This window comes from Odontesthes bonariensis, chromosome 9 (assembly GCF_027942865.1).
Source record: "Odontesthes bonariensis isolate fOdoBon6 chromosome 9, fOdoBon6.hap1, whole genome shotgun sequence".
Classification (NCBI taxonomy): domain Eukaryota; kingdom Metazoa; phylum Chordata; class Actinopteri; order Atheriniformes; family Atherinopsidae; genus Odontesthes; species Odontesthes bonariensis.
This window is the reverse complement of record NC_134514.1, coordinates 23,335,902-23,348,628: the sequence shown is the minus strand read 5'-3', so window position 1 is coordinate 23,348,628 and position 12,727 is coordinate 23,335,902. Positions and strand designations below refer to the sequence as shown.

The 12,727-nt window shown below is 43.2% G+C and overlaps 1 protein-coding gene across 1 annotated transcript; it reads right to left on the bottom strand.

Moving 5' to 3' along the window:
• Window positions 1-242: 242 nt before the first annotated feature.
• LOC142388447 (cholinesterase-like) lies at window positions 243-11,978 on the bottom strand. Its single transcript, XM_075473693.1, has 10 exons — window positions 11,871-11,978; window positions 10,700-11,007; window positions 9,802-10,030; window positions 8,637-8,769; window positions 8,399-8,550; window positions 6,273-6,459; window positions 5,541-5,851; window positions 5,101-5,310; window positions 4,868-5,025; window positions 243-955 (listed from the first exon to the last, which is right to left on the bottom strand). The coding sequence occupies exons 2-10, from the start codon at window positions 10,998-11,000 to the stop codon at window positions 861-863; spliced, it is 1,776 nt and encodes a 591-aa protein (XP_075329808.1). The 5' UTR covers window positions 11,001-11,007; window positions 11,871-11,978; the 3' UTR covers window positions 243-860.
• Between the last annotated feature and the right edge of the window lie 749 nt (window positions 11,979-12,727).

The window sequence follows — 12,727 nt, the reverse complement described above, 5'->3', positions numbered from 1 at the left end:
AAAAAAGAGATGAAGAAGGCTATAAAGAGAAAGACAAAAAAGTCCCACATATTGCTGACCATGCACCTCCAGTTAGACTACAGTATGTATTTTAAAATCTGATTGTTCTTGTCAATTTTAGATACATTATGAATTGTTAGAATAACATATTTGTTCTCAAAATTTAGAAATAATGTGCAAAACAGAGACAGAACAAGTTATTTCCTGTTGTGTCGGACAGAGGAAAAATCAGTGAAACAACATGATAGTTAAACATCAATTTTTTTTTTAACACCACAATTCTTTACAAACATATATCAACATCAATTTTTTTATTACATGGTCTGATTAATATTTCTAAAAACACATCTAAAAAAAAGAATCATATTAAAATTAGATGAAAATTCTCTTTCACAAAGCAAAGAAGCGAGTATAGCCTTTATGTAGCTGTTGATTTTACATATAAATTCAAGATGAATTTGTGTCAGCAAGTTGCAACGTTTGAATGCTACGAGTCCAGAGCATTATACAGTATTGATATACAGTAATTCTGTCTTCTTTTTCCAATATGAGTCTATCCAAACATGCAAATTTACACTAGCTACAAGCCTTACTGATAAGCTCACATTTAGAGGAGAAACATTAATGTTAAATTTGTTAACTTAATGGTTTTAATCAATGCTACATGCTAATTTTGAACCTTGTGATCACAAATAACATTCCCATGTAAATACTAGTCACTATAAGCTTGAGTGTTGCACTTTACTGGTGCCTTCAAAATTGAACACAAAATATTACAATATCTTTTGTCAATTGAACATACAGCTGACGACTCTTACATAAGCAGCTGAGCTCAACAGAGGACAGGCCTCTTCACTCAGTCAACAGGTTAAACTTATAACCAATAACAAAAGGAGGATTAAATCATTATAGTGGAGAATTATCCCACTTGCATTCAGACAAGACTGCAGCTCATCTGTGGAAACAGAAAAAGAACAACGGGATAAAGAGAATGTTACTGTATGAAGCAAATTATCACCAAAAAAATCATTCAACTTTACAGTGGGCTTGTGTACAAATCCAGTAAAATCCGATTCTATTCTAGTTTCTTTGACCCTGTTCTTTTACAGGGGCAAAATGACTGTACAACATGCATCTTTTGGCGTTTTTCCACTAGCTCGCTTCGGCTTGGCTAGGCGCGCTATTGCGTGTTTCCACTAGCACACCGTACCTGCAACCGGGATGATTTTCCGTATCACCTCAGCCCTGGTTCCAAGCGGGCCGAAGCGTTACTAAAACGTGACGTCAGTCCAATGCCTTCCACTGATTGGGCGATGAGTGTCGTCACTGGAAGCATCATTACGCGGATAATAAAAGTTAGCGTCAGGAACCGTTAGCTTACCTCCAAACGTCTTTTTGAAGCTCGTAACAAAACTCTCCGGTACTTTTCAATACTGTTTTGTCTGGCGGCCAGGAGTCTTCTCTGGCTCTCTTCTCTTGCCTTCTGTGCGACAAAAAGCCACAGGGTGAGCAGCAACACGCGCAGCCCTGTTACTACGACCCCGCCCACGTCGAGGAGGCACGAAGTATACTCGTTTGTAATGGTAACACAACCAAACCGAGCCATGGCGAGCCGTGCCGAGCTAGTGGAAAAGCGACATTTGACAGAAAATGCTTTATTTTATTTTGGGTTTTCTGAAATCAAAACAGGGTGCAAAATACATATATACCACATCTAATACTTGGTGGAACGAGTCTTTGCAAGCTGCTCCAGCTTTCCATCCATCCATCCATCATCTTCCGCTTCTCCGGGGGTCGGGTCGCGGGGGCAGCAACTTAAGCAGAGAAACCCAGAAGTCCCTATCCCCGGCCACTTCCTCCAGCTCTTCTGGAGGGACCCCGAGGCGTTCCCAGGCCAGCCGAGAAACATAGTCTCTCCAACGTGTCCTGGGTCTTCCCCGGGGCCTCCTCCCAGTGGGACGGGCCCGGAACACCTCACCAGGGAGGCGTCCAGGAGGCATCCTAACCAGATGCCCGAGCCACCTCATCTGACTCGTCTCGATGCGGAGGAGCAGCGGTTCTACTCCGAGCCCCTCCCGGATGACCGAGCTTCTCACCCTATCTCTAAGGGAGAGCCCAGACACCCTGCGGAAGAAACTTATTTTGGCACCTTGTATTCGCGATCTCATTCTTTAAGTCACTACCCACAGCTCGTGACCATAGGTGAGGGTAGGAACATAGATTGACCGGTAAATCGAGAGCTTCGCCTTCTGGCTCAGCTCCTTCACCACGACGGGCCGGTGCAGAGCCCGCATCACTGCAGACGCCGCACCAATCCGCCTGTCAATCTCCTGCTCCATTCGTCCCTCACTCGTGAACAAGACCCCGTGATACTTGATCCTCCACTTGGGGAAGGATCTCATTCCCGACCTGGAGAGGGCATTCCACCCTTTTCCGGCCGAGGACCATGGTCTCAGATTTGGAGGTGCTGATTCTCATCCCAGCTGCTTCACACTCAGCTGCGAACCACTCAAGTGAGAGCTGAAAATCACGGCCCGACGACGCCAACAGAACCACATCGTCCGCAAAAAGCAGAGACCCGATTCTGAGGTCGCAAAAACGGACCCCCTCAACTCCCTGGCTGCGCCTAGAAATTCTCTCCATAAAAATTATGAACAGAAGTGACAAAGGGCAGCCCTGACGGAGTCCGACCCTCACAGAAAACATGTCCGACTTACTGCCGGCAATACGGACCAAACTCTGACACCGGTCATACAGAGACCGAACAGCCCATATCAAGGAGTCCGGCACTCCATACTACCGGAGCACCCCCCACAAGAGTCCCCGAGGGACACGGTCGAACGCCTTCTCCAAGTCCACAAAACACATGTTGGGCGAACTCCCATGCCCCCTCCAGCAGTTCCCAGCAGACACTCACAATACGTTTGGGCCTGCCAGGTCTGACCGGCTTCCTCCCCCACCAGCGGAGCCAACTCACCACCAGGTGGTGATCAGTTGACAGCTCCGCCCCTCTCTTCACCCGAGTGTCCAGGACATACGGCCGCAAGTCAGACGATACAACTACAAAGTCGATCACCGAGCTGCGGCCTAGGGTGTTCTGGTGCCAAGTGCACATATGGACACCCTTATAGCTGAACATGGTGTTCGTTATGGACAGTCCGTGACGAGCACAGAAGTCCAATAACAAAACACCACTCTTATTCGGGGATCAGGGGGGCCGTTCCTCCCAATCACGCCCTTCCAGGTCTCACTGTCATTGCCCACGTGAGCATTGAAGTCCCCCAGCAGGACGAGGGAGTCTCCTGGAGGAGCATTCTCCAGTGCCTCCTCCAGGGACTCCAAAAAGTATGGGTACTCTGAACTGCTGTGCATAAGCACAAACAACAGTCAGGACCCGTCCCCCCACCCTAAGGCGGAGGGAGGCTACCCTCTCGTCCATTGGGGTAAACCCCAATGTACAGGCGCACAGCCGGGGGGCAATAAGTATGCCCACACCTGCTTTACGCCTCTCACCACGGGCAACTCCAGAGTGGAAGAGAGTCCAACCCCTCTCGAGTAGGCTGGTTCCGGAGCCCAAGCCATTCGTCGAGGTGAGTCTGACTATATCTAGCCGGAACCGCTCAGCCTCGCGCACCAGCTCAGGCTCCATCCCCAGCATCGAGGTGACGTTCCACGTCCCAAGAGCCAGCTTCGGTAGCCAAGGATCAGACCGCCAAGATCTCCGCCTTCGGCTGCAACCCAGCTCACATTGCACCCAACCCCCTTGGCCCCTCCCACAGGTGGTGAGCCTGTCGAAAGGGGGACCCACGTCATTTCTTCGGGGTGTGCCCGACCGAGCGCCACGGGCACAGACCCGGCCACCAGGCGCTCGCCGACGGGCCCCACCCCTGGTCCTGGCTCCAGGGGAGGCCCCAGTGACCTGCGTCCGGGCGAAGGAACGCGTTGTCCAACAATATTGTACATCATAGGGGGTTTTTGTGAGCTGTTCTTTGTCTGGTCCCTCATCTAGGATCTGTTTGCCTTGGGTGACCCTACCAGGGGATTAAAGCCCCGGGCAACATAGCTCCCAGACTCATTGGGGCGCGCAAACCCCCCCCACCACGGTGAGGTGACAGCTCATGGGGGCTCATCCAGCTTTAATATTTGAAAACTTCCAACAAAATTTGTGTTTTAATTAGGGTTAAGATTAGGCTCTTGAATTGATCTCTGCTGATCAATTCCATGAGAACTGTCAAACAAACCTTTTCATGTCAGCAGATAGAGGAAACAGCTGCAGTCAGTCGGGTTAAGGAACAGGGGGCCTTGCCATCTTAAAGAACACTTGGAACTTTCAGCACCCACAATTAAACTAAAACTTGTAAATATATATATTTTTTCTCTCTTGCTCTACATCAATAATTTATGTTGTGTATTTTTATTTATTTTTTGATCAGTAAAAGAATATTTCAAGGAAACAGCTTAAAGCCCAATGTTGCCATGACACTCTTGAGCATGATGAGTGTGAGTGAACTTCGGACCATAGCTGCAATGTGTGTGCTAAATTAATCCGGATATGAGTAATGTATTATATCACAAGTTTTGACAGCAAGTATGACAGCAGAAAAAGATCTACCTGTGGCTGTGTTAGTATTATTCACCCAATGTATAAGAAGTGATTAGTGGTGGGATGGCGGACCTTCCTCTCTTCCCACTCAGATCATGCAATTTGTAGGGGGAGCAGTCAAGTATTTAAAATCTCTTTTAAAGGCGAGATAAGGCAGAGGCTGACACAAGGCTTCTTACTACAGATGCTGTAAAGAGATCTTTGTGTGTAAGTGGACCTAATGTGTCTGCATGCATGTAACAAACGTGAACAGATAGGTCTAACCTGAGATGTTCTCTATTTGAGGCAGAACTTTGTTCCAGAGCTGACACTCTCTTGCTCTCATCATCCTATTTAGCTGCGGAGGGTTGGAGTTCAGGGTGACATACTCCCCCTGCTCAGCAGTGAACATCGGCCAAGTAGTTCCACCAATTCCTGGATTTCTGAAATTAAGAAATTAAAATCTTGGAATATAAACAGTATCACGGGGGTCCTCACACAGACTGATTATCTCATACCCGGTTCGGGCGAAGTTGGCCCAGTGTTTCATAAACGTCTTGGTCATGTTAACTTCATTCTTTGTGTATCCAAGGGATGGATTCAGAGGCATTCCGAAGACGAATTCTATTTCATAGCCATGTATAACGCCCATCCATTCTGGCCACGGATTGACAGATGACCGGTGGTCAAAATAATACAGGAACGTCTTACCACCACGTTGTGAGTACCTGAAAAAGACACAAATATGTTTGCATTTTTTTTTTTCTAGACAGAGTGATTTTGTTTTAAATTTCTGCATACTGTACAGATAGCAATGTCATACTGGAAAACTGCTTTGTTTGAACCTTTCCCGCTCGCTCAGAAGGCAATTAACCCTCTTAATCAATCCAATTCTATGACTTTAATTGTTAACTTTAAAGTCTAGGTCATTTTTTGAAAACTGAGGCTTGCTCCTCACTTGTGAGCGAACTCCACCACAGGACAGACGAACTGTTCGTCTCCAACCAGACTTCCCAGTAGGTCACGATTTTTCATCCCGTTTTCCACATCAGTCCAATCAGTGTACTGGAAAATGGCCGCCTCTCTCGTGACATCACTTGCACTGGCCATTTCCAGCTGAACACCTTCCAGGAACTCCTTTCTGGTGATGATACTCTGACCAGTGGCGTTAAAACCAGGCGCTCCATAAACTAGAAAGTAGGTACCTTCATCTTTATTTAAGCCCATCATCAGCTCCTTTTTAGGAAGATTTCTGTGATTTAGCAGTACCTGCAGGAGGAAAAAAGAAAGAAAGTAGTAGAGTCTTAAAGGAACAGTACAGAATGGCAATATGAGCCAGATAATACTATATACTGCACTTCTTTTGTGAGTTTGCCATTGACAATAGGCTGAAACCAGGTTACTGTTGGTTAATCATTGTTTAAATCATTACACAACAGGATGTATGTGAGGAAGCATGACTAAGAGCAATTAAGATGCAACAGCTAGTAACCTGGTTATAAACAGAAAACAAACATCTTGATAGCTGTTCCTTTTTTCTCAGTGCCTGCATGTCAAACCTTTACGTACTGTGTGTGATATTGGAAATGTTGATTAAACATAAGGTATGAAATGCACACTTTTATCTACAGCTGACTTATTTCCATGCCAACCAAACCAAATACAAAAAGTCACACGCATAGACACCCACGTCAACATCAGCTGGAAGGAAGTCCCCATCAACAACAGGGTAAAATGGTAAGCCTAAGAGGGAGCGCTGTGAGGGGACCTCAAATTGCTTGGCTGCGATTTGTTTTGGATCCGCTTGCTGCAGACAAGCCTCCAGTTGAGCTGGATGGGATGCAGGACAATCCAGTAATTTTGCCAGCCTCTCAGACCTGGATCATGACAAAGGAGAGTGGGGCAATTTGTGAAAGAAGGAATAAGGGCTTATGATAAGAAATGGGGTAAAAAAAAAAAGAGGTAGAGCAAAAGCCTCAACAAAGTACAGGAGGTGCAAAGACGCAGTGTATGATTATTAAGTGACAGGGAGACGATAAAACAAGATAACTAACTTGGTGAAGTTATATGCTGTAAGGGTGAGCTGGCATCACAGAGGATTCTGTCCTAAACAACAGCATTGTAGTTGCTCATTTGATTCCATTGCACTTTCTTGTTGTGGATAGGCACACACTAATGGGGCACTAAGATTCTTCTATTTGGTCTGTGTGAATTACCAAAAGGGAAAAGTAGCATCTTAGCAATTGCATTGTGCTGATAAGGTACAACCACTGTGTGAAAAGGGCTTTAGCTTCAATAAAGGATTTTAAACATCTAGTTAAATCAGCCTAATTCTTTGGGGGTGTCCTAATTATTTCTAACTTGGGGTCTATCCCATGTAAGTGACTATAATAGCTCCATGAGCCAAAGTAACGTCTTAGGAATTATCACTGCATATTTTGTACTGTTATATTTTTAATCCAAAACTGGAAATGCTCATTAAAAGCATCCAGACCCTGAATTCAACATCTTGTAAAAGCTTCTCTGGGAGCAATTACAGGTTTTTGATTTTTCTTTTACACTATACTTCATAGCAAATCCTGTCAAGTCCCTTGACTGGCTAAGGGTTATTTGTGAACTTTATGTTCAGGTCTCTTCACAGATATTCTGTACGGTTCAACTTGGGCTACGGAAGGATAATGAAAGAGTTGTCCTCAAGCCACTTGTGTTGGCTGTGTGCTTCCCATCATTAATGTGCTGAAAAGCATAATAAGTGTCACCCCATATCTGCTAACTGCAACAATGTTTTCTTTAAGGACCAGTCTGTATATTTGGTCATATTCATTAATCAGAAACAGACAAAAGGAACAGAATATTTGTCCCTGATGCCAAAAAGCTCCACCAAATATGATGCTTCCACCACCATATTTCAGTTGAGTACAACTAATTAATTGTTTTATGTGTTCTTTAAATTCTGTTTGAATATTTCCAAGTGAACTGCAGTAAAAATGTTGGTTTAAGTGGCTTTCTAGGTAAGGCTGGTCATTTTTAATTGAATTTATTAGACAAAAGTGGTAAAGACAAAATATTTGATAGGAACATTGTAATGATCAGTATGATTTTTTTTTTTGGTTTGTTTTTCTGTCTTCTCTCCCTCCCTGCAAGCCCCAGGCTGTAGCAGACGGTAACATTTGTTTTTTTGCTTTAGCTTCACCCATGGCCATTGTAAGAGGCATGGCTTTTGATTGAATCTTGGTTTTATTTGAGGAAATACAGTAACCAGTTTGGTTTTCTTGTTTTCCTTTCTCCAGACATTTCTTAAAAATCAATTGTGCACTATTTCATTTTATGCAATAAAGGTTATGTCAAGCATAGAATTCTGCTGTCGTAAAAAGGATTGCAATGCTAAGACTACCTTTAATGAGATTCTGTGCAAAACCTTAGGCCAAGCTCACACTGAGAGCATCTTGTGCGTGCAGTCTTTGCTTTGTTGTCTGGTGCATAGCAGCTATGTGTTTGTATCTACACCAACATGTCTGCTGCTGCTTCTGTACTGCACCTGCCTTCAAAACAGTTTTTTTTTTACTTGATTTGAAAAGTCAGTTTCCCAGCTGTAACTTGAGAGCAGAACATGCAACTTCTGAAATTAAAATCAATTGCGTCCCGCACACACTACGCAGATGAACTCCATGTTAAGTGAGTTCTTCAGCAATGGAGATATTAAGCCTTTGGAGTCACACTTCAGTAGAAAACTTAATTATACAAATATACATGTAGAAGTTATTTAGGTACTTTACTTAGTTAAAGACTTGTGTTAAAACTGTACAAACACAATACCTGTCCCAGGCCTCACTGAGGCTGATTGTACCCCAGGGTGCATTAGGTGAGCCGCTCTGCATCACAGCCCTGTGAAAAAGATTGTTGCTGCCTGGAGAGAGCAGGTGGAAGCCCACAGACGCTGACCCAGCACTCTCCCCAAATATAGTCACCTGGCCACAGCAAATTAAAGTTCAAAAGCTTTATTTCTGTCTTTCTCATAGACTTTAAGAAAAGGTAAGAGACAGAAACATGTTACCTTTTTCGGATCACCTCCAAATGCAGCAATATTATTGGCTACCCATTTGAGGGCCAAACGTTGGTCCAGCAGGCCTGCATTCCCCCGGATGTTCTTATTGTCAGGAAGAGACAGGAATCCAAAAGCTCCCACTCTGTTATTGATGACCACAATAAAGGACAAAGATGCTGCAAGCATATAGATTAAGTTGGTTGGGCATTATGGGAAAAAGTCATATCACGATAGTTATTTTTTTATATCACTCGATATCAATATATATCGGGTCCAAAACTTTTAGAATCTACTTGAACCCCTTATATTCTACTGTACTTATTGGTAGCATGTCTTTTGCAATATAATAAACTACTGCATTTGTAATATCCCAGTGTCTCTTAAATTTTTTGTCATACAGCGCCGCATGGTCTTCTGTTGCTGCTGCACAGGCGTTGTTATTGTGGCAAGATTAGCACTTGTTCCGGGCTGCGTTTGTAAAAGTTTGCATTCTCCGTGCACAAACGGGTGGCGCTGCTTCAGGCGATGAAAAAGATTAGTGGTATTCCTTATCTTTGTTGGAACATGTGCTCGAAATAATTTGTAGTGCACACTCATTCGTGTCGAACTTCAAGAAACCGAAATACTTCCAGACCAACAAACTTTTCGGGCCCTTCTTATCAACAATGTCATCCCTTAAGCCTTAGGCTGTGTCTTCCATCGTTTCTTTAGCAATCATTTTCTTTTTTTATATGCATGCAGCAGCACGAACAAACATGCCACGGCTAGCTGCTGGCATGGCTCTATTCCAGCCACGTGATTGGTTCAGCGCGGCGCAACTCTCGTAGTCATTGCTTATTCGTATTTTCTGTCAAAAGATGGACGAATGTAATCTATCGGAAAGTATATCAACCATGTTTCACAAATTATTCCTCGATCGTTATCGTTTTATCGCCCAGCCCTAAGCATAAGACACATTTTCTACTCACCTAATTGCATAGGTTCTATTGAATTTCAAATGAGTATGGGAAAAGGTTTAATGCATCTAATTGATCTCTTTTCATCCAGGAAACATGTTCCAGTTTATAGCATTTATCCCCATGCTGATCATTACTTGGTTTACAGTCTTGTGTCATGACAACTGTAGAGTATATTGACTCTATATTTTATATTTTCAAGTAACATAACTTCTTACCTGTAATTCATTGACACTACAACAGCACCCTCAGATTTACTCAGGAAGTGGCCTTGGTAAATGTCCAGGGAAGATGTTCCTCCGACAAAACCACCACCATAGATCCAAACAAGGACAGGAGCATGTGGTGAGGGCTGGGTTTTGTTGAAAACCGGGGACCAGACATTTAAGTACAGACAGTCCTCACTTAGAGGTGTGTTTGGGTTCCACATCTCTGTACCTTGGAACCCTGGAAACAATATCAATATGATGTCGATAAAGATTGACTGGAACTGTGTTTTAACAGCTGATAGATGCTTCTACCTGTTGTCCTATTCTTAGATACACTTCCTCGCTGCCTTATATTCATATCTATTGGTGTGGTCATATCTAGATTTAGAGTATGTTAAGGCATCTTACATATGCTAGGCATTGGTGGTTTCCAACAATCCCTGAGAGGGGGCTGTGTCTATTAATAGTTAGACATCCATGGCTTAGCCCAAGTCCACCTCTTGGGTGAAGGGGAACTGTTGGCTCTTAACAACTACATTTTTACTATTCATTCTTAAACTGTATATGTTTTTTTTTTTTATGATTTATGTCCAAGATTTACAAGAAAATGCAATACAGCACTGACTCAGTCAGCTACAAACACACTGTGTGTGTCAGTTTTTGTTATATGGAGTTATATAACTATCCGCCCCCCTGGCCAGGGGTACCGGAGACACAGTAGATGGAAGATTCTACTGCTTAGTTGGGCTAAATAAAAAAAAAAAAATCTGCACTTCAGTTTTACTAATACTAAGTAATTAGTTTCAGCAAAAAAAAAAAAATTATTAGGGAGGACCAAATAAGGGAGAAATTCTACATTGTTCAGTACATATACAGTATGTATTGCGTCCACCTGTATGAGTCCTACCTGGATACAATGTATCGAGGATCTGGCAGCAGGAATTTGAGAATTTGGTGGAATCTTTCACACCCTCCCATCTCTCCACTGGCTCTGGAGCTCTGAACCTCAGTTTCCCAAGGGGTGGTTTTCCATAAGGGATTCCTAGAAATGCTCTCACTTCTCCACCCGGCACTGAAAGCAACTTCCCTTGAATTTTCCCATGTGTAGTACTGATTAAGAGGTCATCTTGCGTTGCAAATGATAGAGTCAGGAAGAAAAGCAGTACAAAAAAAGTAGCTAGATGTATATAGTGAAAGATTATCGCCATGGAAAAGCTTGGGGGGGGGAACAAAAGAACAAAAACAAGTTTTTAATTCATTTAATTAATAATCTATAATATTAATATGTTACCTGTAACACAATCAAACACAGGATTCAATCCATTTAATATCACATTTTAGTTTTTTACTTTAGCATTTTCCACATGTAATACTAAGAATATTATTACGAATCATACAAAAAAATTGGGCTTCCACTGGATATTTAAAGTTTTGCGTAGAATACGAAGATTCTACCTGCTCTCATGAATCAATGAATATAGTGTCACATGCTGTGTTGAAAAGAATCATGTTTATGACAAGTAGATGGTAGCAACCATGCCCTCTATCATTTTTATTGGTGCTGGGTTCAAGGATCAAACAACAGTGACTTACTGATTGTATTTATCAGTGTTTTTACTGCATGTGTCAATTTTAAAGTTTAGAGTTTTGATAGGACCTGATAAGACTTAGCAACATTCATACTGTAAATAACATCTATCAAGCACATGTTGGGTTTTTTTTTGGCCACGCCGATCTAAACCAGCTTAATTTTACAGCACTTCAGCCCACACAACGGGCACAGGCTGCAGTGTGCATGTGTGCGCGGGCGCATATGCGTGAAACAGGTAGGGATATAGTCGATCTCTGCTAACACTAAATCTATGCTGACAGCACATGCAGCGCGTTCGCAAAGCCGCTTTACCTCGAAGAGGCACTGAGTAAACTAATGCTCAAAAAGGAAAAAAAAAAAAAAGCGCACACAGCTTGGTTCGACGCACGCGTAGAGGAGACACGCACTGACAGAAATTCAAACAAGCGACGTAAAGAAATTGAGCCTGCGATAAATTGCCGGCAAAAAAGCTTAAGGCATGTCTTACCTTGTCAAATGTCAGTTTTTGTGTGTCTGGAAGGAGTGAGAACACTGCCTTGATGGGATAAGGGAGGCGTGTACACCCTCTTCTTGGGCTGTCCCAGTGTATGACAAAGCTGTTACAACTGCTGCAACCAAGCCTATTGTAGACCATGCTTGAACAATCTAAAAATGTAACAGCCTCTCTCCCACTAAGCCAAATAAACAAGGGAAACAATGATAATATGTGTGTATATATATATGTATATATATATATACATATATATAAATAAAATCATATCAGACTGATTAATGACGTACTGTATCATCTTACAGCCATCTTACTTAAGACTGGTAGGCTAATGTTGAGGTGGAGCTTGTATAAAATGCTTAACCCAGATCAGCCATGACAACAGAATCATTGAAAGGGTTATCACTGCTCATGTTGTTTAAGCTCAATGTTCTGCTGGGAAAGCCTCTGTCGTGGCATCTGCGTGGACTCACCACCTACCTAACATTCTTTGCAGAGCAGTCGCATATGGCAAAAGCACTTCCCTACAGTTGCATCATCCCACAGCAGGACAGCAGTGGGGTCTGCCAGAACTTCTTAGGATGGGCTCTAAGAACATGACAATAAGTCAGAGGTGCTAAACCAGCCGCTAAACTCCCCAAACATCAACCGGATGGAATTCGATGGCATCAGTGCCAAGCAAGCCGAATTCAAAAAGACGGCATCACACAGGGCTCAAAGGATTTATTGCTAACGTTTGGGTACCAGACACTCCAGGTCACCCTCAGATGTTCTTTGTCCATCCCATGACATGGTCTGGGCTGTTTTGGCAGAATGAGAAGGAGTTACTGTTCATGAGGAGGACTGCTCTAGAG

Coding starts and splice junctions, on each gene's coding strand:
- LOC142388447 (XM_075473693.1), bottom strand. CDS start 11,000: ATGGCGATAATCTTTCACTATATACATCTAGCTACTTTTTTTGTACTG. Junction 6,460..8,398: donor CTCAGTGAGGCCTGGGACAG/GTATTGTGTTTG, acceptor GTCATGATCCAG/GTCTGAGAGGCTGGCAAAAT. Junction 5,852..6,272: donor TCCTTCCAGCTGATGTTGAC/GTGGGTGTCTAT, acceptor TTCCTCCTGCAG/GTACTGCTAAATCACAGAAA.